The sequence below is a fragment of the Carlito syrichta genome, unplaced genomic scaffold, assembly GCF_000164805.1.
Source record: "Carlito syrichta isolate Samal-C Ts95f unplaced genomic scaffold, Tarsius_syrichta-2.0.1 Scaffold313876, whole genome shotgun sequence".
Lineage (NCBI taxonomy): Eukaryota > Metazoa > Chordata > Mammalia > Primates > Tarsiidae > Carlito > Carlito syrichta.
Window position 1 is genome coordinate 430,496 of NW_007257972.1, and position 26,707 is coordinate 457,202.

At 40.2% G+C, this 26,707-nt stretch overlaps 1 protein-coding gene across 2 annotated transcripts in view; it reads left to right on the top strand.

The window, feature by feature from the left end:
- Positions 1-26,707, top strand: part of DNM3 (dynamin 3) — a 440,346-nt gene that overhangs the window by 386,170 nt on the left and 27,469 nt on the right. For both annotated transcript variants that reach the window (XM_021718845.1, XM_008070637.1), the window contains 3 exons: positions 14,490-14,654; positions 24,363-24,589; positions 25,168-25,404. In XM_021718845.1, coding sequence (XP_021574520.1) covers positions 14,490-14,654; positions 24,363-24,589; positions 25,168-25,404 — 629 coding nt within the window. The remainder of the gene's footprint in view (positions 1-14,489; positions 14,655-24,362; positions 24,590-25,167; positions 25,405-26,707) is intronic.

Below are 26,707 nucleotides of genomic sequence, written 5' to 3' on the forward strand. Positions count from 1 at the left end.
CTCGGAAGGCTGAGGCAGAAGAATTGCCGGAGCCCAGCAGGTCGAGGCTGCGGTGGCTGGCAGTGGCCACTACATTCCAGTCTGGGTGACAGAGTGAGACGCCAACTCAAAAATAATAATAATAATAAAATAAAATTATGTGATACCCGGAGTTTGCCTCACAATAGTTGAGGAGTATAGATGGAACAAGGTTAACCATGTGTAAATTGTTAATGCTGAGTAATCAGCATCTAAAGGCTAATTTAAACCTGTCTCTCTATTCTCTCTACTTTTACATGTATTTAAACTTTCTCAAATAAGATTTTTAAAAGTAGTCACTGAGGTTAAGCAATTCTTGCTAAATATATTTGATGTGATATGGTATTGTGTTTATGATATTTGAAAAGGAGTCTTTATCTTTTAGAAATGCTAGCTGAAACATCAATGCATAAAATGATAAAGATGTAATCATTGAGGTCATTGCATTTTTAAAAGGTAATAGTAAAATTAGAACACAAAATGTTTAATTTATCATTAAGAAATTTCTTATCCTTAGGAATATATCTATAAATTCCAAGATGAGAACAATACTTTAGAAAGTTATGTAAAGCTTTCCCTGTATTATACCTGTTTTTAACCTAAGCATTACCCTGGCAAGCAAAATTATGAGTTACACATCCTGTAGATGAGTGCATGGAGAAGAGTAAAAAAACCAACACTAGATGTGAGTACTCATAATCCTTAAAGATACAAGATTTGTCATAAGAGTAGTAGCTTTACAAACTGTTAAAACCTTCAGTGTATATACATTATGACATACTGAAGCAGACCTAGATTCAAAATCAAACAAATACAAAGAAAATCTCACAAGCTTTCTCCAATATCAATTTAATTAGTAAATTTTATCTTAGCCCTCTGACAAACTTTTCAATGAAACAATGATTATTGTCAAATGTATCTGATTTGGGAAAAGAAGGATGATCTTTATCTCTGTGATTAGGATTTTTTTCTTTTTGAGTTGGAGTCTTACTCTGTTGCTCAGGCTGGAGGGCAGTGGCACACTCACAGCCACCCCAGCGTTGACCTGCTGGGCTCTGGCGATCCTTCCGCCTCAGCCTTCCAAGTACCTGGAACTATAGGTGCACACTATCACGCCCAGCTAATTTTTGATTTATTGTAGAGATGAGGTCTCACCAAGTTGCCCATGCTGATCTCAAACCCATGGGCTCAGGCAATCCACTCACCCGGCCTCCCAAAGTGCTGGGATTACAGGCTGAGCCACCGAGCCTAGTTGATTATTTATGCACAACCAAATAGATGATATGTTAATATCAGAACCCAACTGAATGTCTGGAAAATCCACAGGTTAGAAAACCATTCATGGGTACTAGCTTCAGTAGCACATATATTAAAACATGGACTCTGTACAAGGATGAGTCTCAAATTCAGGATGCATTTTATATTTTTCTGAATGAGAAATTTAACAAGGAGATAGGTATCATAAAAAGAACCAAACAGAAATCTTGACACTGAAGAATTCAATAAGCGAAATAAAAAACACAGATGAGTGCTTCAACAACAGACATATTAAGCAGAAGAAAAAAATTTAAACTGAATGACAGGTCTTTTGAAATAGCCCAGTCACCAGCCCGGGCAACTCGGCGAGACCTCGTCTCTACAGTCTCTACAATAAGTAAAAAATTAACCAGCCGTGATAGCACACTTGTAGTCCTGGCTTCTTGGAAGGCCAAGGCAGAAGGATCACTGGAACCCAACAGATCAATGCTGGGGTGGCCATGAGCATGCCACAGCACTCCAGCCTGGGCAACAGAGTGAGACTCCAACTCAAAAAAAAAAAAAAAAAGCCAACTCATGCAAAAATACAAAATAATTTAGAATGACAAAAGCCTATGGGACTTATGGGATATCATTAAGCATCACCATTCACAGTATGAGAATTTCAGAAGAAGAAGAGATGGGAAAAAGTATAAATAACCTATTTAATGAAATAATCACGGAAAACTTCCCATGTCTTGGGAGAAATATGGACATCCAGATTCAAGAAGCTCAAAAGTCCCCACATGTATTCAATTCAAAAAGGTCCTCTCCATGGCACATTATAGTAAACTGTCAAAAGACAAAGAATTCTAAAAATAGCAAGAGAAAAGCATCAAGGAATTCCCATTAGACCATCAACAGATTTCTCAGCTGACACCTCATAGGCTAGGAAAGACTCGAACAATATATTAAAAGTGCTGAAAGGAAAAAATGTTGCTAGCCAAGAATAGTATAGCCAAAAAAGCTACCCTTCAGAAATAAAGTCTTCTCTTTACCAGACAAGCAAAAATGGAGAGAATTCATCACCACTAGACTAGCCTTTTCAAGAAATGCTTAAGGGAGTTCTATACCCTAAAAGCAAAAGAACAATAAGTATACCATCATAAAGACACATGAAAGTATAAAACTCATTGAGAGACTAAGTGCAGTGTCTCATACCTATAATCCCAGAACTTTGGGAAGCCAAGGTAGGAGATCATTTGAGGCCAGAAGTTTGACACTAATGTTGGCAATATAGCAAGATCCCATCTCTACAAAAAACTTAAAAATTGGCTGAGTGTTGTGTGCAAGCCTGTACTACTTGGGAGGGTGAAATGGGAAGATTATTTGTGTCTAGAAGTTCAATGTTACAGTGAGCTTTGATCACTCCACTGCACTTCAGTCTGGATGACAGGGTGAGACCCTGTCTCTAAAAAATAAATTCACTGATAGAGCAGATGCACACATGAGAAAAAGAAAGATATCAAATCTTATCATGACAGAAAACTGTGAAATTGCAAAGATAAACAATAAGAGAGGAAAAAAAGAGACAAAAAGAATATAAAAAACAACCAGAAAACAACAAAATGACAAGAGTAAGCCCTCACCTATCACTAACTGTGAGTGTAAGTGGAGTATATTTTCCAATTAAATGATATAGACTGAATGGATTTTAAAAATTACCCAACTAGTTGGGTTCAAAGAACTCACTTTACCTGTAATGACACAGACTGAAAGTGAAGAAATGGAAAAAGATATTCCACACAAACAGAAACCAAAAATTAGCAGGAGTAGTTGTACTTATATCAGATTAAACAGACTTTAAGTAAAAAACGGTAAAAAGAGACAAAGATAAGGCATTATATAATAAGGAAGTCAATTCACCAAGAAGATATAACAATTATACATATGTACCCAACACTGGAGTACTAGGATATATAAAACAAATATTAGTACTATTAAATCTAATGGTAGAGATAGATCCCAAAACAATAAAAATTGAGGACTTCAGTGCCTTACACTGAGCATCAGACAGATCATTTAGACAAAAAAAGCAACAAAGAGACATTGAATTTGAACTGTACTATAAACCAAACAAACCTAAAAGACATTTACATAACAATCCTTGCAACAGCTGGAGAATACATATTCTTTTCAGCAGCACATGGAACATTCTCCAGGATAGACTGTATATTAAGCCACAAAACAAGTCTAAACAAATTTTTTTAAATCAAAATTATGTCAAGTATCTTTTCCAACCATAATAAAATAAAACTAGAAATTAAATACAAGAACTTGTCATTCTTCTTGGAAATTAAACAACCTGAAGCAGAACAACCAATGAGTCAGTAAAGAAATTTAAATTTTTTAAATTTTTTAAATTAAATTTATTTATTTTATTTTTTTAACTTTTAATTTACTTTAAAGATGTGGGGTACAATTCAAGGTTAGGCATACAAATGTTCGTTATGCAGGTACCCTTGTTGATGAAGTGCTCCCCCCCGCCCCAGGCAGACTCCCAATCCCGCTTCCCCCCCCGACCCCGGCAGTTTCCTGCTACTGCCAATCTTTTTCTTACAGTATTACAATAATTGTTCAAGGTCCGCTTATGAATGAGAGCATGTGATACTCAGTTCTTTGTTTCTATGAAAGATCGCTCAGTATTACAGAATCCAAGTCCATCCAGGTTGCTATGAAGTTCATGATTTAGTTCTTTATGGCTGTGTAATATTCCATTGTGAATATGTACCATATTTTTTTTTATCCAGTTATCTTTTGATGGGCAGCAAGGTTGGTTCCATATTTTTACTACTGCAAACCATGCTGTGATGAACATATATGTACAGGTATCTTTTTTATAGAGTGATTTGGATTCTTCTGGGTACATTCCCAAAGATATGAATAGTCAGTTCTCAAAAGAAGGCATACAAGCAGGCAACAGATACATGAAAAAATGTTCAGCATCACTAGTCATCAAAGAAATGCAAATTAAAATTACACTGAAATACCACCTAACTCCAGTCAGGATGGCCATCATCAATAACTCAAAACACAACAGATGCTGGCGAGGATGCGGCAAAAAGGGAACATTTCTACACTGTTGGTGGAAGTGCAAACTAGTACAGCCTCTGTGGAAACAGCATGTGGCAATTCCTAAAAGATCTAAAAATTCACCTTCCATACGACCCCATAAAAATGTATTAAATAAAAATAGAAACACAACATACCAAAACCTATAAATACTCAGAGGGAAGATTATAGGAATACTATTGTAGATAGTATTACTCTATATGACAGAAAACTGAAGCACATAGAGATTAATTAACCTGCCTAAGATTTCAGAGTTAAGAAGCAGTAGAACCAACCAGTTTAACTGAATCACAAAATCTCTGGAAGAGTTCTCAGAAGCCATATGTTCCAGTGCACCTTCTCACTCACTGAAACTCTGTGCTTTTCCTAGCATGTCTAGCAGACTGCTTGAATTATTGTAGTGAATTGGTGCTCCCTAGACCCATGCCATTTCTGAATAGCTCTGACCTAATATACCTTCCTTTTCTCACAGTAACAGAATGTTAGAGCTGGAGACTGAAAAGGCCTTTGGAGATTAAATCTGTGTTCTCATACTCAGTGAAGTATCGGATACATATGGTATAATAAACCCACAAATATTTCTTAGTAAGATTGTAACTTGATTTCTTTCTCAGATTTAGAAAACACTCTTGAGGAAAAAGAATCCGTCTGCAAGGGGCCTTGCGAATTCTTTTTTTAAGCCAAGCTCATATTTATAAATTTTGTAAACTCAGGTGTCACTTAATATCATTTATGATTATACATCACTTGTCTCAAATAATAAAAATCGTTAACTACTCTTGAGCACTTAGCTATATGTCTGGCACTGTGGCAGCTGCCTCGCTGCATTCTCATTTGGTGATATTTCACCTGCCCTGTGCTTTAAAATGTGTAAGGTGCTAGTGTAATCCCCACTTACAAGCATGGATGAAGGCCCAGGGAAGTGGAGTAACTTTTTAACTCTAACTTCACTAATCACAAAGCTAATTGTAAAAGTGACCTTAGAATGGTATTAATTTTCATCTTGCCCCTCTTAGTTTTTGCTACTTTATTAGGATTAGACAAATATGATGGCCAAAGCAAACACCAGGTTTGAGTGAAGCAAGACAGTTTTGCTTTCTGTACTTTACATCCTCCATATGGTCAAGCGGGCAACACACACACACACACACTCAATTTCAGAAGAAGGATAAAAAGGAGTAATAAAAGAAAATAAACTCCAAACCCATGGTTATTTCTCTCAGAATATAGATTTTTGTCTGATCAATCTTATTCTCAATATCAGTCATTTTTAATATCCTCAGCGTATTTCTTACTTGTCATCTTTACAAATTTGTTTTTTCTATAAATTCAAAGTCTGCCTAAGTGTAGGAGACAAGCTTCTTTAAATTTTAGTTTATTTCTCTTTTTTTTTTTTTTTTGAGTTGGAGTCTCTCTCTGTCACTCAAGCCGGAGTGCAGTGGCATGCTCCTGGCCATCGCAGCCTTGACCTGCTGGACTCCAGCAATCCTTCTGCCTCAGCCTTCCAAGTAGCTGGAAGGTGTACACTACCACACCCGGCTAATTTTTTATTTATTGTAGAGATGAAGTCTCGCCAAGTTGCCCAGGCGGATCTTGAACCCATGGGCTCAGGCAATCCACTCGACTCGGCCTCCCAAAGTGCTGTGATTATAGGCTGAGCCACCGAGCCCGGCCTAGTTTATTTCTTAATTGGGCCTGAGTATTTACAGTGACTGAAGAAGTTCTGTTTTTCCAGCTTTGGAAACCGCTCTCCAACTCTGGGACATGAGCATGTTATCTGTGTGATGACCCAGTCAGATGTGGCCCAGTGCTGTCATCACATATTCTGTCTTTGGGTATTGGTAACAAGAAATTTGCAATAGCTGAACCTGGCAGGTTTCTTCCAATTTTACTTTCATCTCTTTTATTAACAGAAATGAACCTAAATTTATTTCCAAAAATGGCGTTTAGGTTTTGTTTGTTTGTTTGTTTGTTTTTAAATCTGGATCATCTGGTAAGGCCAGTGGGCCCTGGAATGTCTAAGAAAGGTGTACTCACTAATTCATATGTAGGGACGTCTGACAAAGCTATCGTGAGGCCTTCGGAGAGTTCTGCAGTTGAATGTGAGTGACAGCTTTATCAACTACAGTGTTCAGTGCATCCTCAGAGAAACCCCTTCATTATAGCTGCTATTTAAAAAGTCTTCATCCTTTTTTCTATACTCTTGAAAGAAATTTTTCTGTTCACAGAGTTTTGTTGTTGTGTGTATGTATTGTATTTTTAATGCATTGCATTCTTTTCTTTTACCAGGAAGTTTCTGTATGTAAAGCAAGTGTAGTTGTATTTACATTGAACTTTGAAAGATTATGCACTTCATAATATAAAGAAAAAGTAAGAACTGTATGCCCATGCTGTTATCTTGCTCTGTAGTTTTATTTTGACCTCCCATGCTGCTTTCATAGTAGTTGATTTTATAACGCTTGTTTTCTCTAGGGCTTTATTAACTTTACTTACAGTATATCTGTACTCATCTATGTAAATGTTTTTGAGGGGCAAAACAATGGACAGATTTTGCTTTAAAATATTTGTGATTTTTTTCCATACTTTTGCCCACTTTTCAGTCTTTGTAACGAGATCCAGTTCTTTAGAAGCCCTGAATACTCTCATTCTAAAATGAATTATCTTTAAGAACACCTGCTAAACAAACAATGTCGTGGATGTAATAATTTAAAATTTCCCTATAGTTTTGCATTTTTAGATAATGAAGTTGGAATCCCTAAAGCACAGATTACTCTTGTGTCATTTTCCCCTAGTCTTCAAGTATTATCTTCTTACAAATGAAACCTCTGAGATTTTTCTTGTGTTTGTAATATTTGATTACTTCAATATGTAAACACTGTGATGATAGTTATGTTACAGAACTAGCATCAGCAAAGGAATCATTCTGAATTTTAAAAAAGCCTTCAGGAACACTTGTACAGTGTTGGTGGGAATGTAAGCTAATTTAACCCCTGTGGAAAGCAGTTTGGAGATTCCTCAAAGTACCAAAAATAGACCTACCATTCAACCCAGCAATACCACTTCTGGGAATATACCCAAAGGAGCATAAGTCGTTCTACCAAAAAGACACCTGCAGTTGTATGTTTATTGCAGCACTATTCACAATAGCAAAAACGAACCAAGCCAGATGTCCATCGAAAGGGGACTGAATAAAGAAAATGTCATATATATGCACTGTGGAATACCACACAGCCATAAAGAACAAAATCATGTCCTTTGAAGCAGCATGGATGCAACTAGAGAACATCTTTCTAAGTGAATTATCACAGACACAAAAAAACTGAATACCACATGTTCTCACTTATAAGTGAGTACTATCATCACATGTTCTATCTTTGGCTTAGAAGCAGGCCCTTCTAGTCTCATCAACTTAGAAGTGAACAATTGGGATGAGGAAAGGTTTTCAGTGGAAACTTTCTCGACAATATAGGGCTGGAAAATTCAAAGTCGCTTTACCACTATAACTGTTTTTCGTAGTGATGATGATCCACTAAGAAAGAGTTAAATAATTTTTTTGCTCTTTATGATAGTAGAGAATTGTACAATAATAGATGCTTAAAAGGGGACAAGCATTGGTTATCTGGAGAAACTCACCCATGTAGGTCTGCAGATTATTGGTCAGTACTCCCTGCGGGTGAGGAGAGATGCAGCGTCCTTCCCACCCTCCTTAGCTTTACAGTATTTTTATGTACAGATTACTGCCTGGATGCTTGCCATTTCTGTTACTCCACTTTTAAAGAATTAAAGTGACTAACATTATTTAGATGGTTTCCATAGTCCTCAAATAAGTCTGTGACATGATCAATTGAGAGTTAGGGAAAAAGAAAAGACAAAAACAAAACACACAAAAATTAAACATTCCAGTAAAGTCCAAAGCCTCCATAATGGATACTTCAAGGTATGGTGAAACTTATTTCTGATTTAGCACTTGCATTCCCTCACCTGTTTAAAACTTTAAGACGGCCATCCCCAACCTTTTTGGCATCAGGGACCTATTTCATGGAAGACAATTTTTCCACAGATGAAGAAGGGGCGGGATGTGCAGTCAGACCTCACTGCTAATGTCAATCTGCATTTGCAGCCGCTCCCCAGCACTAACATCACCACCTCAGCTCCTCAGATTATCAGGCATTAGATTCTCTTAAGGAGCATGCTACCCAGATCCCTCACATGCGCAGTCACAATGTGCTCCTATGAGAATCTAATGCTGCCGCTGATCTGACAGGAGGCGGAGCTCAGGTGGTAATGTGAGCCACGGGGAGCAGCTGTAAATACAGATGAAGATTCGCTTGCCTGCCTGCCACTCACCTCCTGCCATGTGGCCCAGTTCCTAACAGACCAGGAATCATTCCCATAGGTGAGGAATCCTTGCTTTAAAAGAAAACTTTTCATTTAAAACTTTCAGCTACTCAGAAGTCGGAGACAGGAGGATCTTCTGAGACCAGGAGTTTGAGACCAGCCTGGGCAACATAGTGAGACCTTGTGTCCACAAAATTAAAAATTTAAATAAAAACAGCTAGGTGCGATGGCACATGCCTGTAGTCCCAGCTACTTGGGAAGCTGAAGTGGGAGGCCATCCCTTGAGTTCAAGGCTGCAGTGAGCTATGATCATGCCACTGCACTCTTGCCTGGGTGACAAAGCGAGACCCTGTCTCTAAAAAAATGATAATAATATTTTTAAAATAAGTTAAAATTTTATAAAGCAGCCTAGTTCTTAAGTACTGTGCAAACCATTTAATAAGAAAGAAAGTTATGGTAATTTTAATAAACAACTTCACATTTACAATACTGGACTTTTTTTTGCTGTTTAAATTGAATTAGATTTCTCAAAAGCTATTAAGAAAAAACATAGCAATAGGAAAGCCTGTCTATTGTATTTTTCAGAAGAAAGCTGGTTTCTACATTATTATTCACATTTTGTAAACAGCATCACTGAACCTGCACATAAAAGGTTAAATGTTTGCAGATGATTCTTTTTTGCCTGAAAGATCAGAGACAAATTACTATTTTTATTTTACATTCCCTTGATGAGGATAATGATAAACAGCTGTCACTTCAGTGCTTCGACTGCAAAGAATCCTATTGCAATCCTATAATTTAAACAAAGAAAAAAACATAGTAATACAGTATACATACAGAAAAGAGCACAGTGGAGAATTTGGTTAAAACTGGAGTTGGAGAAAAGGGGATGTTTGCTCTCGGCAGTTACTCAATTGAAAGAAAAACTCCATCTATATACATTTTTTCTCTCTCATCTTAGACATATTAGAAGGGGCATACTGTTTGTTTCTTTCAAAAATCAGAAATCAAATTAATTCCCTGACTCCCCATCTCGTCCACTGTGTTATTAGAATAAGTAGGATTTGCATGACTGCATGTCTACCAGTATTTCCAAAAGCTAAAGAGAATTTCAAATTGTTTACTGGTTATTTTGGAAAGCCTCTGTGTTTTTAATGTTGAAAAGTAAACCAGTGTTCTTCATTTACTCTGGCACTTTGCTTTTTAATTGCGCCTGGTTTTAAAAAGTGAAAGTCAGTATCTTTTGCATATTTTGGTATGCAAAAAGGTAAAGCAAGGCTTAATGTTAAGAAAGGTGTGAAATGGGGAATTGCAGTGTTTCTATATGAAAATGTGGATGGTGATATAATTTCTTGGTGTTTCATATTTCTAGAGGTTAATGTTAATAAATGCCGTGTAGACTGCTTTTCTCTTTTAGCACATATTTTTTGCAAATACCAGTACTTTAAGAATATTTTTTGCCTAGAAACTTCTCTTTACACTTATTATTTTACCTATAAAACTAACTTAATATATTATGGATATTTTGTCATTTCATAACGTGTTCTTTTTTTATGGCTAAGGGAAAAAATTGGTTTAAAGTCATATTCATCTTACACCTATTGAACAATTCAGCTCTCAGAGCCTCAGTGTGTTCTTCCATAGCTCGACAATAATGGTACCCATGTTCTAAGGTTGTGGTGCAGATCTTCAATGTAAAGTGCTTAGCACAATACTTGGAACCCAGTACATGCTCAATAATTGTTCCTGGGGAGAAATAGTAGACTGTTGTTGAAATGCAATCATTTCCTACTGCTAAACACAATGGCAAAATTGAAGAATGTTTTAGGCCAGAAAGACACACTGAAATATGCTGTATTCATAATGGATCTTTATATTGCTTTATGTAGATGATTTCTTCACAAATCTATAGGTCATCTGTTCTCATTTATATACATAATTTCATAATCATTTTATCATCCTCATTATTATCAAGTAGTAGTAGATCCTTACTCTTCAAATTGGCGTTTCTTTGGTCTCTGGTTTCTCTAACAAGTAGGCCTTCCTGGAGACCCTGAAATGCACTGCAGTGGCTCCCTTGACTTGGGGAACCCCATTTATAGCATTAACCCCTCCTCTCACCCTCCTCCTCCCATGCACCAAGCTCTGTACTAGGCGCTGAGGAAGGAAAGATAAACAAAATCCCATAGTGATATTAAGTAATGAAAGTGACTACAAGTACTGATTAAGTGCAGAGGAGGTGGTAGTGGAGGGTCTGAGGGCCACAGGGAGCTTGACTAGGAAAGGTGATGGTGGAGCAGGTCCTTAGATAATGAGAGGTCTTCACAGGGGGCAAAGGGTGGTGGGAAGAGGAGGTTCCAGGCAAGAGGAATGGTTTGCAGAAAACATGGAGGTGTAAATACACACACACACACACACACACACACACACACACACACACACACACACATGTGGGCACGCGCCAAAAAAGTATACACATTTTAAGAAAGGAAAATACTGTATTAAAATTGGAATACTCAATATAAACTGATAAAAAAAGATGGAAACAAGTCACGTTTGACTTCTACAATTACAAGAGGTGCTCAGAGTGGTTACCATCAGCATCCAGACACTTCTGATTACCGCAAACCACTGCATGAGCAATGTTGAACAAAGTGTCCATTTGTATCGCTGCACATGCCATTTCAATCTTTTCCCCCAAGTACTGCCAGTGTAGCCGGTTTTCTTCAGTACACCACATCCTTTAAGTTCCCCCATCCGTAGAAATCAAGGGATGTCAAGTCAAGAGAACACGGGGGAAACTCAACCACACTGTTCCATTCAGTTAAACTGTGCCTCATCAGACAAACTCCTCATCCTTTCATACTGTGTTTTAGAACTACTCACAGTACGCACCTTTTGATCAGGGTTGTCTTCATTTAGTGCATGCAATAATCTTGGGATGAAAACTTTCTAGTTTGTTGTTTAAGAATGAGTCATATACTTGTTCTGCTAACTCCTGTCTCATGTGCACATTGCTTGGTAGACTTTTGTGGCAAGCGGGTACACCATCGCAGAAGCAGGACTTGTTGCTGTGCGAGTCCTCCTGGATCTTCCTTGTGCACACAGTACCATGTGTCTCAAACTCATCACAAATGCGTGCAGTTGTTAGGCATGTTGGAGGTTCTATTGCATACCCACACCCCCATTGTCATTGTACTTCCACAACGTTCTCAAATTTCAAATACCACTTTAAAATGATCTTGCGTTCCTCGAACAACAACCGTGTTTCTGCCATTTTCTGTGACTGTCCTGCCTGTCACATGGTGACACTAGCATTCATTTGATTAACGCCATCTTATGAACGAACGTGTACGCTTTGTTACCATAATTCAATTCAACATCGAAAAGTAACACATAGACAGCATCTCTTAAAATGTGTATGCTTTCTTTTTGGCACCCAGTGTGTGTGTGTGTGTGTATACACACACACACACACACACGGCATTTTTATATCGCTTGAATTGAAAATGTTCAAAATCTTCATCTTAATTTTTTATAATGTGTGTTGGAGTCAAGCAACTCCTTCTTGTTCCATGAATATTCAGAAAGGAAAGAAACTAATATTTATTGAGCACTCATGAGGCCCTCTGCTAGGACGTTTCATACACATCATCTATATTTAGCTCCACAAGTTTTTCAGGTAAGTACTTCCCCATTTTAAAGATGAAGAAGTTGAGTCTTAGTCACATTAGGTAATCAAAGTGTGGCCGCACAACCAAATGATAGGGCTTGAATTTGAACCTAAAGATAGCATGTTAAAATACAATACCCTGATGAAATGGCATTACAGTGATGATTGATTCAGAATTTTGGTGTATGTGGTGCACACTTGCAGATTTAAAGTGATATGTATGCCCTGGAAAGAAGTTTAGAAACATGATTTGAGTTTTCACCACTGACTTTTGGCTGACTTTTGCACTATCCTTCTACCACTTTGTGGCATTAGCTTTTAACTTAGTTATCCCAGGTCCTATTGTACCTATATTACAAACCAGTAAAAAAAGAAATAACTACATAGGACTTTAGTTATTTATTTCAGTGACCAAAGAGTGTTTTAAAATAGACAGTATAGTGGAACACCTGTCACTATGAACCTTCCAGTCCTCTGCCTTGCTGCATGGCAGCGAGATGCCTCAGAAATGTCCTCACTGCTGTCTTGAAGCAGGGGCCCCTCCTCTCAGGACCGACAGATGAGTTGAGCATCTATTATTCTCCCCTGTTGGTTAAAAAACATTAGTTATTTCTAAGTGAGAGAAGCGTATATTAATGATTAGGACTAATTTCTATCTTTGTTATTGTTGATTTTGTGGTCTGTAAATATGCCTTCCACACATGAACACTGATTCAAAGGAAAGGCTTGTCATTTTTAAGGATTTAGTTAAACTGTTTATCACTGTGCTTTTTTTTTTTTTTTTGAGTTGTAGTCTCATTCTGTCGCCCAGACTGGAGTGCAGAGGCCGCTCCCGGCCACTGCAGCCTCGACCTGCTGGGCTCCAGCGATCCTTCCGCCTCAGCCTTCCAAGTAGCCGGAACTACAGGCATGCGCTACCACGCCCGGCTGATTTTTTGATTTATTGTAAAGATGAAGTCTCGCCAAGTTGCCCAGGCGGGTCTCGAACCCGCGGGTTCAGGCAATCCACTCACCTCAGCCTCCCAAAGCGTGGGATGACAGGCTGAGCCACCGAGCCGGGCTTATCACAGTGCTTTGCCTAGAACTGATTGGATAACTGAAAACCTGGCAGATCAAAGTTTGTACATTTCCAAAGAAAAGTACTTCATGTCTACATTGGAAGCAATAAATTATTTCCCCCTTTAACATTCGTAATTAAATCTTTTCAAATGCTAGAAAGTAGCCAGACCACTAGCAATATATGTATCATGTTCTGGGGCTTAGATGGTTCAACCTGACTTGAAATGGAGACCATTTGCTCTAAATTGATTTCAGTGCCAAGCCAATAGGTCAGCCGTTAATGATGAGGATCCCATTCTACCCCAGCCTCTGGTGGATAAGCCAAAATTGATTAACTCTAGTCCCATTGTATAGAAAACAGATGCTTTTCTCATGTTACATAAATAAGTTCTTTGTATATAGATGTGTTCCGTTTTATTCAAAGAATAACAAGTTGGAAGTTAAAATTGTACGTTTTTCACAATGGAGTCAGCCTTTAGCAATGATGACAGAAGCTTGAATTTTCGTAAGAAATTCCAGCAAGTGCATGGAATATAAATTATCATCTATAGCTCTTATTTTGGCCCCAGGCCAGTTCTAGGAGATTTAGTTTTGACTCTGGGCTGATCCCAATGCTGATCTGGACCAGAACAGGTCCAGCAGTGCCAGAACAACACCAAGTTTACTTCCAATCTGTAGACCCCCCCTGGAGACTCCTCCCAAGTGCTTTACATCTGCATCACACGTTTGGATTCAGTTCTTTGGCCAGCTTGCAAGTGGCTTAAGGTTAGATTGTTCTCCAGAGGCATGTTGTTAGGTACATTGTTTATTTGGTTATTCATCTCATCATTCGTTCAGAATTAGAGTACTCGCTTTTCCTAGAATGTGGCAGGTCGAAGATGGAATAATAACAACGGCAGGGTTCTGATCTCTTTTCAGAACCAGTGGATGGGTGCTGTATGCTCACCAGAAGTTGATCATCTGATAATGTCTGGTATCTTATTTTCTTCTGAGTGAATATGAGATAATCCATGGTTTGTTTCTTTTCTGTTAGACTGAAAATGACGAGAATGGCCAAGCAGAAAACTTTTCCATGGACCCGCAATTGGAGAGGCAAGTGGAGACCATTCGCAACCTCGTAGATTCCTACATGTCTATTATCAACAAATGTATCCGAGACCTAATTCCAAAAACGATAATGCATCTTATGATCAATAACGTAAGTGATGATAAGCTATTCCCTTTTAACTTCTAACCCATCCTAGTGTGGAAGTTGCACACATTCTCTGTGATATTTTCTGGATAGTTGAAATACCTGTTACCCTGGTCCATCATTTCCCATTTCAAGTGGTAAGTGACTGACCAATGAAAGAAAACCCAAAACTTATAGCTATACGAAGGTGTCCCCCACTGGCTCTCTTCTAGAAGGGTGTGAGTTTTGCCCTAATAAAGCAGAGCAAAAACAGCATAGTCATGGGCATAACATACATCAATTGCAAAGCCAGTAATAAAACCAGATGCCCTGTTTCCTAGACATTGAGATTAAAGGCAGAGGATACATTTGTCCCTGCATGTACATGCGTGCACACACACACACACTATATGTCAATATAATTATTATCAGCTTCTAAAAACTATGCAACGCTAATTTAACCTTAGAAAGAGCTTCTTGCTTTATACCCTTGGATACAAAGTCAGTGAAGTTTGCTTTTCTAAGGTAAGGATGATATAACCTCAGATCTCAAAGTATCCTGATAGACTAGCCATCAATGGATCTATGTGGTCCAGATCTCTCTCTGTTCAAGGTTATTTATAATAGTCAGAATATGATACTTAAATTATGTTGTCTGGTTTACTTCTTTTTACAATACAAATAATACCACAAGTTATTGGAGAATCTGTCTTTTAAGATAGGCTACAATGAGGTATTTTATAGAGGACATTTCAGAATCATGACAAGTGAGACACCAACAATTTTATTTCTAGTTATCTTCCAAGCACATCTGTTCTATTTAAACCAGTGATAAATTATAAGCAAGGTTTTTAGTTAAGAAATAAAAATTAAATGGCAAAGCAGTAAAAAGAGCCCCAAAGTAGAATTTAAGAGAAACCTGGTTCTAAACCTGGTTCTGCTAAGGACTCTGTCGACCTAAGGTGAGTCACTTAACTTTTGTGTATCTATCTGTTTGCTCCAAATGTAGAAAACATATTATATTAAGTATATCTGACTGAGGGATTTGTTCCAGAAGATAGTTATGTATGAAAGTACTGTGAAATTAATACTGAAATTAGTACTGCAAGAAATTAACATGGTTGTCCATTTAAGAACTAAAAATAATCTTTATCCATATTTCAAGATTCATTTCAAAATTTTATTTCTAAGTATGATAGCCCATTCATTGTCCATGATCTCTGCATTCCAGGACTGTAAGAAACCCCAAGCACTCATATGAACAATATTGTTTTTAACTAACTCTATTTTCATACACATTGTGTGTGTTCAAACAAGGTTAGCAGGATGCTTTGAGGTATCAGCAGCAGATAAACAATGAATTGGAAATGTGGAAGCTATGAATTGTATCCTTAAACTTGACCAAAAGCCTGCTGTGTGACCTGAAGCAAATCATTTTGCCCCCCTGAGTTGAAGTGAGCCACTTCTAAAACCACCGTAGGAACACAGTAGGAATCTCACAGAACAGTCTGAGATTATAATAAATGTGACTGTAAGCCATTTAGAAAAATGTAAAGTACCAAATAGTCAGTGTATTTTTTAAATTACCCTCTTCACTTTACTTAAGTGAAATTCAAGTTGTTTTACTGTGGTATATCCAGGCACTTGCTTATTTAAACATTGTCTTGATTAAGGATCATTTATCTTTTCACTGTTTCACCAAGAGTCATTAGCTCTGCCTTTAGTTCAAGCACAACTTTACTTTACAGGATACTAAATCATTAGCACAGGAAATAGTACTTCCAGTCTAGAGCTGTGAGGAGTAGTTTGACACAAATGAGTTAAAAGGGGGGGAAAAACTCTATTGCAAAGCTATCCTACTTTCACCTTCTCAAGAAAAACACATACTGCACATAGAGAGAAATATAGGGGTGGCTTCCTTGGTTCCTTACTGGTGTGTTTTCTTGCTTTAATGAAATGGTGAAACTCCCCACCTGAGGGTGTTATCCTTGGAGATAAAGCTCTGCTGGTTGTCTTGAGAGATCTCAGGGGAGAGTCATGAGAAGGGATACTTCAATTAAGACTCGCTCTCTAAGGGCAAACCTTGGAGCAGAGACTAACAGGAACATGGGAAAAGCAAAACAGCCTGTAATGCTGAATTCTTATGAAATAATGGTTATCTTTGTTTGCAATTTAATTTTTGTATCTACCAGAAATAATCTTACATATCTGGAATGACTGTTTTCCTTGAGTATTACTGTATGTGTGTTTTAAACTGTATCTTTTAAAAGCCATATATATGATATATATATGATGTATTTTTAAATTATGCGTATAATTCCACATATGCAAAAATAGATATGTCTTATTTAAATGCCCTTGTAATCTCAGGGGATCTTACAGAATGCCCAAGCCCTGTTTGTTCATTCCAGAAGTGCCCAGTTGAGTCCAAGGACACTGAAACACCATGAACAACCAGCACTGTGCTATGCATATGTGTTGATTTTTTCATTTGATTCAAAGTAGAGATTTTCAAGTGAAAGAATTGATAACAAAATCACAACCACTAGAAAACTAATTGTTTGACCCCTATTCTAAATTCTATCCCCTGATCCCTGCTGCTTCTATAAATGGGTGTGAGCAGGAAAGCCAGTCGTTCCTCCAGAACCAATAAATATCTAAAACGGGGTCCTCTGTTGCTTCCTGATCTATCGAAAGTAGCGCAGTGGCCTTTCCTCTTTGAAATGGGAATGGCTACTTGGCCTTCTGAAAAAGAATGTGTTTCAGCCAACTTTCATAAAGTTCAGAATTTGGTGGGCAGCTTCCTTTAAAAGTTTACATTAAGTGTTCTGCCACTCAAGTCTCCATATGGAATTGTTTAAGATGTTTAAAGCCCGGCAATAAATGCCTTGCCTCAGACATACTGTAAGCCTTTGTCTATTGAAATGCAGCAGCTGTTTCATTACTTAAACATGCCAGGTAACAGCAGCACAAAGAAATAGCAAGTTTATGACAGACGGTCATTCTGGACAGGCTGCCATCAAGCAGCAGAGTCTGTTCAGGACTTTAAAGCCAGCACACAAGTCTCACCCTGTGGCAAGCCCACTCAGATGGCTTCTACTCTGCAGCTCACCCCAACAGAAGTCTTCCATCAGAGAACCCAGGAAGTGGACCCGACTTTATTCTAAAAATGTGTGTGGCAAAGAGGCACATATTCTGAGTGAACCCATCGCATACCTGTTATTTTCCCAGCTTATGTATGGCAGCAACTGTTGCCAATTTCAAGAAGTTGACTTGTCCAAGATCACACAACTGGGGGTGGCAGGGTGGAGACCGAAAGCCAGGCTTACAGTCTTCTCACTCACCGTCTGAAGTTCTGCCCATCCGAACATCAGATAGATGGCACGTGACAGGGTTAGGGAACTCTGTCAGCCCTCTCAAACCAGAGGAGCCCAACCCCTACAGGGTTCTCCTCCCAGAGGGTTAATTTTACTTGCAGATCTAATTAGGTTGGTTTGAATATGAGAAACAGTGCTCTCAGTCTTTCTCACATTCAAACAAACCCAGATAATACAAAATAGAATCTAAACGTTTTCATGAATTTTTTAAAAAACCAAATTTGAAACCTAGAGGCATTTCCCACTGTAGCATGTGCTGCCACCCGCGCCCCCGGCCCTGGAGGGCCTCATTTGCTCTCCTTGGCCAGGGGCATTTGCGGGGGAAAATTAGTAACATGTGCCCTGGTTTCAGAACTTACCGTCACTTTAATGTGCATGAAGTAAAGTGTTATTTTTAAATGTTCATTATTTGAGGGGAAAGTACATCTTAAATACCAGCATTTTACGCTGGTATTTAGAGCATGGGTTCGTTTCCACCAGCCAAGAATTCCACAGAAAGGACCACCACCAGGACCCCTAAGCCCCGCTCACCCTCCCCCCACCTCCACCATCACTCCCCGCCCAGGCTAACACCCTCCTGCTGTGTTAGACCACTGATTTGTTTTACTTGTTTCTGAACTTTGGAATCACAGTATGCGTCTTTGGGTGTCTAACTTCGTTTACTCAGCATTCTGTTTATGAGCCAAAGAATGTTACTTTTTTTTTTTTTTTGAGTCGGAGTCTCACTCTGTTGCCCAGGCTGGAGTGCAGTGGGACACTCACGGCCACCCCAGTGTCGACCTGCTGAGCTCAGGCAATCCTTCACCTCAGCCTTCTTAGTAGCCGGAACTACAAGCACATGCTACCACGCCCGGCTGATTTTTTGTTTGTTTGTTTTTAATATATTGTAGAGATGAGGTCTCACCAAGTTGCCCGGGCTAGTTTCGAACCCCTGGGCTCAGGCAGTTGTCTTGCCCCGGCCTCCCAAAGTGCTGGGATTTCATGCTTGAGCCACTGTACCCAGTCAGAATGTTACTTTTTAAAGAATGAAAACTTGCTTGGTTTTTAGCAGAACCAAATCCCTGGGAAAAGGAAAGGAGGCTTAAGTAGATTGGAGAGCATTGTGTGATCTCAGAGAATCACAGAATTCTAACCAAGCCCACTCTGCAAAACTAAGCGCAATTAAACTTTTCAGTTAACTTTTAACATATGTGTTATGTGGAGGGGAGCTATCACTGTGTTCTGTACTGCACCTCCCATTCTCGAAACAAAGAGATTTTAAGGAGATGGTCTCCTTGGTAACTGAACTGTATGAAACTCCTGAAACTGTCTCTGTTATTTGTGAAGGACTTAAAGTGGTCTTCATCATAACAAAGAAGCTTTAAGATCCAAATGTGTTACAGGTTCCTAGAGAAGGGTTAACATGAGAACAGAGGAAGGCATATGGACGGTTTTAATGACTCCACATTCCTCTGCTCTGAGCAGAGTCAGGCACAGAAATTCCTGTTTATGTAGGCTATGGAGTTGGAGCAAGCTTGTGTGTGAGAACTTCTGCAAACCATGCAAAGATGTGTAGGTTATAAAGTGGTATGATTAAAAACATAAATATTATTTCCAATCTCACACTTAAGTCTAATTACCTTGTTCTGTGGAGTATTTCTTGAATGTGCTCATCTAAAAGGGATTAACTTGCCTCTAATTGTCATGCAGAATTCTTGAGGTAAGTATTTGTACTACTGACATATGAACTGCTTAGAAAGCCCCTGAAGTGTCTGGAAACTTCCCAAACCCCCCTACCTTTGTTCCGAACTTCAGATGTAGCATGTCAAGGTTAAGAGAGCAGGAGGAGAGTAGATTTTAAAATTTCTCTACAAGTTTTGGCTTAAATGCAAACCTATACTCTGTATGTAATGATGTCGCTTAATACCTGCACTACTGCAAAGCCTTCTATTGCTCTCCCGCCTCTGTATACCTAATGCCAACTTGGCCTGTGTGCCCTACGATGTAACTGTAAAAAATAGAAGCTTCTGTTGATGGAGCACTAACTGTACACTAGGCATCATGTCAGACAACCTTTATTAATTTTTTCACTTAATCCACACAACTCTTGAGGTAGCTGCTAACATCATCCATATTTTACAGATGAAGAACTCCAGACTCTAAGAATTCACGTTGTTTGCCCAAGAACAGTGATCATTAGGGTGAGGACTCAAATCCAGAGCCATCCAATGCCTGAACCACTGTGCCGCACCCGCTGTCTTTCTCTCACACAAGTAACACCCCCATTATTTTAGAACATTGCCAAAGCTTTTGCATAAGAGGTGAGTTTTAGTGTGTAACATTTTATGTGGAAGATTCAAGGCAGATCTGTGATCAGAATGCTGAGGCAGACCCTTATTATTTTACTTTGTGGGTTGTTTGACAGTTGATTCTTAATTCAGATCTGCTTTAAATCTGTCTTTGGAAGAATCTTTTTTTAACTTATGTTTAATAGATTTTAAGTGGCACTTCAGTAAGATGTAGAGCTTCACAAGCACTTAACCCAACTGCTGGTCAGTGCCAGGAAAGTTGTCTGGTTTTGAGTTCTGGGCGGCACCATCTCTTCAGACACATGCACATGCATAACAATGGAAGATCTGTGCACATGTTCATGACTCCATGCGTTCCTCCAAGTGTGTACAGAAGCAGACAAATCTTTACAGAAGGGAATGGAATATTCCTACAGCCAAATGTACTGCCTTCTCTCTAAATCTATCTCTTTTGACGTTTGATTTTCTGTTCTCCCACTCACCTAAACATCAGTGCTTGGGTTGTGTTAGGTCTCAGTGGAACCTCCAAAAATGTTAGAGCACATCTTGGTGAAACCTTCAAAAATGTTAGGGTCACACTCCCAGCAGGGTCTCCAGAATGTTAGGTCAGGACTGCTGGGGGTGTGGGGTATCTAGTGTGTGAACCGATGCTGCATGAAAAATGCAAAGAATTGCACAGAAGTTGGATTGGAAAATATAGCTTATTTAAAAGAAAATTAGAGAGAGAGAGAGAGAGAGAGAAGATTCACCTCCCCAAGGTAGGATAGGGGACCAAAGCCAGGAAACATGGCAACAGCCATAGCTCAAAGAGCACATGGCCACACCAGAGCCTAGTAAGGCAATGGCAAAATGACTGCTCCCGGCTGAGTCCTTTTAACCTTTCCCTTTGATGGGAGGAAAGTCATTAAGGTGATTCAGTGGTGGTCTGCTCGTCATCACAAAAGGGCACAGGTACTGATGTCAGGTGATGAATAGCAGGTGGATGGGTGGGTTAGTCACATGATTGCTGCCATGGTGGTGGGCTGGATGGGAGACAAGGGGAGGAGTTTTTCCTGCAAGAAACTTGTCAGATGTTTCCAATCCACAATCTCCTTGTCCAAAAGGTGGTCTTATTATCATTTCTATGCCCTCAGCCAGCCAAGGGGTGATCTTTGATCTTCTGCCTTCACAAGGAACCTGAAAATTTCCTAGAGATTATTATGCTAAACCATGAATTGAAAGGTTGGGCTGTGGGGCTGTCCTGGTCTTGTATCTGATGGAGATTTGCCGAGTGGGTAGAGATAGGCTGCCAGCTTGGCCTGCAGTGAAATGTAATTTTAAAATGTCTGATCAGCCGGGCTCGGTGGCTCAGCCTGTAATCCCACCCTTTGGGAGGCTAAGGTGAGTGGATTGCCTGAGCCCGCGGGTTTGAGACCCACCTGGGCAACTTGGCGAGACCTCATCTCTACACTAAATCAAAAAATTAGCCGGGTGTGGTAGCACGCACCTAGCTATTTCCAGCTACTTGGAAGGCTGAGGCAGAAGGATCGCTGGAGCCCAGCAGGTCGAGGCTGCGGTGGCCGGGAGCGGCCACTGCACTCTAGTCTGGGCGACAGAGTGAGACTCCAACTCAAAAAAAGAAAAAAAAAAAAAAATGTCTGATCGTCTCCTAAAACCTGCCTGTTGGAAATTTATCTATCTATGTCTAACCTGCACTAGGTTCAAAGCGTGTCGGGGGTGAAGTCTACTAAGTTTATTCTAGGTTTCTATAGGTACTTCCTTTCAGGGTGTCTTTGTTCCTTTCTTTCTTGCCCTTCACATCCCAGTAATGCCATGTCTAGTTGTTCTTTTCCTTTATAATGTCTCTTATATACACTCATTTTTCTAAGTACTGAAACAATGCTAAATTAAACCTTTATCATTTCATGGATGATCAACAATAGCCTGCTAACAGATTTCTTTACATTCACTACCATTTTTACAAATTCTTCTCCAACCTCAGCCTGATTAATTTTCCTAAAAACCCTTTCATTGTTTCACTGACTTGCTTAAAACCTTTCCATGTCTCCTCACTGCCAACTGGATAAAGTTCCAACACTTTTCCTTGGCATCCATGGCCTTTGCAAGTGCCCCAGGTACCTGGCCACATTTACCTTCCACAACTATCATACATAAACCATCTTATCCACCAGACAGTTCCCTAAAGCTTGTACATTAGATTACTTCCACATTTGAATCACTCTTGGCTTACAAAATATGTGCAGAGAACATTTTTTATTTCACCACAGTAAACCTTTAATTTGGCTGAATTTTTAAATTAGAATTATTTACATGTTTTGATACCTTTAAAAAATAATGAAGCCAAATCTTTTAGACTCTTGTCATCTCTCAGTTACAAATTCAACGAAAATGGGAATTTTGCACATCTGACAGGTATTCTGTTATCTGCCTGAATTTGTAACAAGTAAATATACCTGCCTTTGGCCTTTCTTAGCGCTATCTAGTGACTTCAGATAGGAGTTAGCTTTCTTGTGTAACAGAGAAACTTTAAATTCAAATAGGTTTCTTTTTCTTTTTTTTTTTTTTTTTGAGTTGGAGTCTCACTCTGTCGCACAGACTGGAGTGCAGTGGCCGCTCCCGGCCACCGCAGCCTCGACCTACTTGTGCTCCGGCGATCCTTCCGCCTCAGCCTTCCAAGTAGCTGGAACTACAGGCGTGTGCTACCATGCCCGGCTAATTTTTGATTTATTGTAGAGATGAGGTCTCGCCAAGTTGTCCAGGCAGGTCTCGAACCCGCGGGCTCAGGCAATCCACTCACCTCAGCCTCCCAAAGGCGCAGGATTACAGGCTGAGCCACCGAGCCCAGCTTGGTTTATTTTCCTAGTCTTAAGTTAATTGATGTACTTGCTGCACCCCTGCAAAATAATGATTAGTTTAAACATAAATTGACTTTTCTAAGCACTCAATCACAATGGGATGACAAGGTAAGGAAATGAGCACTAGACTATAGGTCAGAAGATTCTGGATTCAGCTTGATGCTGTGTGACCTTGGGCAAGTTACTTAAATTCTCTGAACTTGCTTCTGCATCTGTAAAATTGAAATAATAATACATTTAATCCTAAGTGATGATAATTAAGTTATGTAATATGTGAAGACATGCAGGACATGCTGTACTTCGTTGATCCTCGCATGCACTTCCTTTGCATTTAATGTTCTGAAAGATACATCTTACACTCAGTGGCATCCTGATGTTCAGTGGGAGTGTAATCGGTGGTGCCTCTCCTGTCTTAATGGTGCCTAGCACAGTGGCGTTTCTTCAAGCCACTGGTGTCTTAGGCTTGAAGAGGTGTGGTGGGTGTGCCCTCACTCCCTGCTCTGTGCCCTTTCCTCCCCTCCATTCTCATCCTGCTACAAAATGCCCCCACTAAGGCTCCCACACACTGTTTATACTTCAGTTTGTTTTTATATGTTAACTATGAAACCTGCCCTCACTCCTCCTCACTATTTGCTAACTTCTGTTGAAAACTTCTGGAAAGCAGAGAGTATCTCTTTCACTTGTTTGTTAATCAACTCACATAGTTGTCTGAGGTTCTGTATTTAATAAATATTCATCTACTGCTGCTAATTCCCCTTTTAAGACAACATTGAAACTTGGAGTCTTCATAATTTCCCAGTGGTTTTGGTAAAAGGTGGCACAGGAGTGGGAATGCCAAGGAACACAAACCATGTGGCTACACAGATTGTCTCACCTCTCTGTTTTCTGATGGAGATACCGTGCATACCTCGCGGTCCTTCCCTCCTCTATAAGCAGATGGTCTCAGACAGTGTGGGAGACACGGGCACCGCCGACAGACCCTGCTCAGTCATGGCAGGGCTTGGGCTTCATCCTTCAGTGTCGACAACAAGGCAGGGGAAGGCCCGCCAGCCCCAGTGCTGGGATGGGGAGGAGTAAGAGTGAGCAGCTGTGTGGTGCTTCCCTTCCCTGGGGTGGTCATCGGAGGACCATCCACAGACTGCAACCCACAGCTGTGTTTATGCCATTCAGTCTGTCATCCATTTGCCTTTTTATTTTTCTGTGGTGATCTGACAGGTTAAGGAGTTCATAAACTCAGAGCTCCTAGCCCAGCTCTATTCTTCCGAGGACCAAAATACTCTGATGGAGGAATCTGCTGAGCAGGCTCAGCGCCGAGATGAGATGCTTCGAATGTACCAGGCCCTTAAAGAGGCCCTTGTGATCATCGGGGACATCAACACGGCCACCGTGTCCACCCCTGCCCCGCCTCCAGTGGACGACTCCTGGATCCAGCACTCTCGCAGGTAGGAGGATGACCCCAGCCCCGGAGGTCCTCACTTGTCCAGGGTCATTTTCAGAGAGTGCTTTCCTGAGGCAACATGAACCGAGAGAGAGAAAGGAAGAAAGCCACTCACAGCAGGAGTAAGGGGGTGGGATGACACCTCCTGCCTCCAAAGCCAAGCCCTGGGCACCGTGCACTGAAATGTTAGACAGTCAGGAATAAGAATAAGACAGTTCTATTAAGTCCCGAAATGAAAGAATAATCAAGTTAATGTGAAGCTTAAAAAAACTGTAGAATGTTGTGGCCTCTGATGTACAAAAGGTGATTTATAGAGAGAGAAAATGTACATGTTTATAGATGTAGAATATAGTTTAAAAAGGCGACACAAGAAACTACCACTGGCCATCTCCACAGAGAAAGAGGTGGGAAAGAAAAAGCAACTTTTCTCCATTTACCCTTTTATACCTTTGGTTTTCGTGTCGTGTATCCGGGTCCTCAGAAAACAATTTCCAAAAAGCAGTCAGGAATATACAAGGCTTTTCTGAAGATGAACTTGGACAGAGTAGGAGCGGGCCAACTGCAACCTGTCTTCTCTCCCAGGTCGCCTCCCCCGAGCCCCACGGCCCAAAGGAGGCCCACGCTGAGCGCCCCCCTCGCCAGGCCCACATCCGGCCGGGGACCGGCCCCCGCCATCCCTCCTCCGGGCCCCCACGCCGGGGCGCCCCCAGTGCCCTTCCGTCCGGGCCCGCTGCCGCCTTTTCCCAGCAGCAGCGACGCCTTCGGGGCCCCTCCGCAGGTGCCGTCGCGGCCCGCCAGGGCCCCGCCCAGCGTCCCCAGGTAAGGTTCTCTTCTCGCGGCGTGGCCGGAAAGTGTGCTCGCCAGAGAGCGTTGCAAAGATCTTCCCGTTCGTGTCTGCAATTTTCACACCAGAGGGGACCAGAGGAAAATTGCCCAGCCCATGACACCATTTCATGCAAGCTTTTTTTGTGATCATGCAAGCTTCTCACTTATCAGCCGGCACAAGCTAGGACCAAAGAACGCCGGGTCCCGGTGAAAGACGTTCTGGCGGCTGTTGCCAGAACTCGACCGAGGGCTTGGAAACAAAAGCCTGGGCTGGCTGTGGCAAGCCATGCGCTCCCTGGGTCCCAGGTCGTGAGAGTTTCATGCACTAAGGCTTGGCCTTTTCCTTTACCGGCGGGATTCTAGAAAACCACTGGCTTAAGGAGTTTTATCCATCTGCCTACCTTCTACACTTTGATCCTTCTACCTGGTATTACTAACTTTGAGGTAGACCGAATAAAATCCAGTTGATTAATCTGCAGTTGCTTTTTCAAAAACCGCACAGAGAAATTTTAACATAGACATAACGATTGCTGTGCACAGACTTAACCACACGTATATGACAGAACACTGTACATTTGAATAAAACATTTGAACAATTCGAAGCAGATTTTCAGGCCTAATTGCGGAACAAGGTGGCTAATAAATAATGGAACCGGAAGCATCTGTAGCTGGAGCTAGATTCTCACCTTCAGCCTTTACGGTTAAAATATATACGAGTATAATCAGAGATTTTTAAAGGTATAAAATACTGAGAATTATCTCACTCAAAAATCAGAAATGTAAAAAGGAAGAAAATTAGCCCTTACATAAAGTTGATTTTTTAAAGATTCAACTCAGACAATTAAAATATTCATATGCTCCATGAAGGAAACTCTGACTGCATAAGTACTATAAAAACAGAAGTGACTCTTACCCACCCGTGAAGGCTGAATCACTCAGCCACTGATTGTGGCACTGACAGGGTGTTTTGATCTTCGGGCCGTTGAGTATAATGAAGGAAAGAAGGGGTGGTGCAGCAGGAGTAAGCAGGAGATTTGCAACCGGAAACCCTGGGCTGCTGCACGATTTGGGCAGCTTGTTTAACTTTGAGACAGGAGTTCCTTATCTGTGAAACAGGGAAAATTCAACAACGGGGTTGCTGCCCAATTCATATGAGATGGTCTTGAAAGAGTTTGAGAAACTGTGAAGACTGGTTGTTACCACTGTCATCATCATTTTGGTCCTAAGCAAAGAAGAGATCTGTTTCCTCAATCCTATTTTTCCCTTTAAATCCAACAAGCTTGGCTTACAATATATT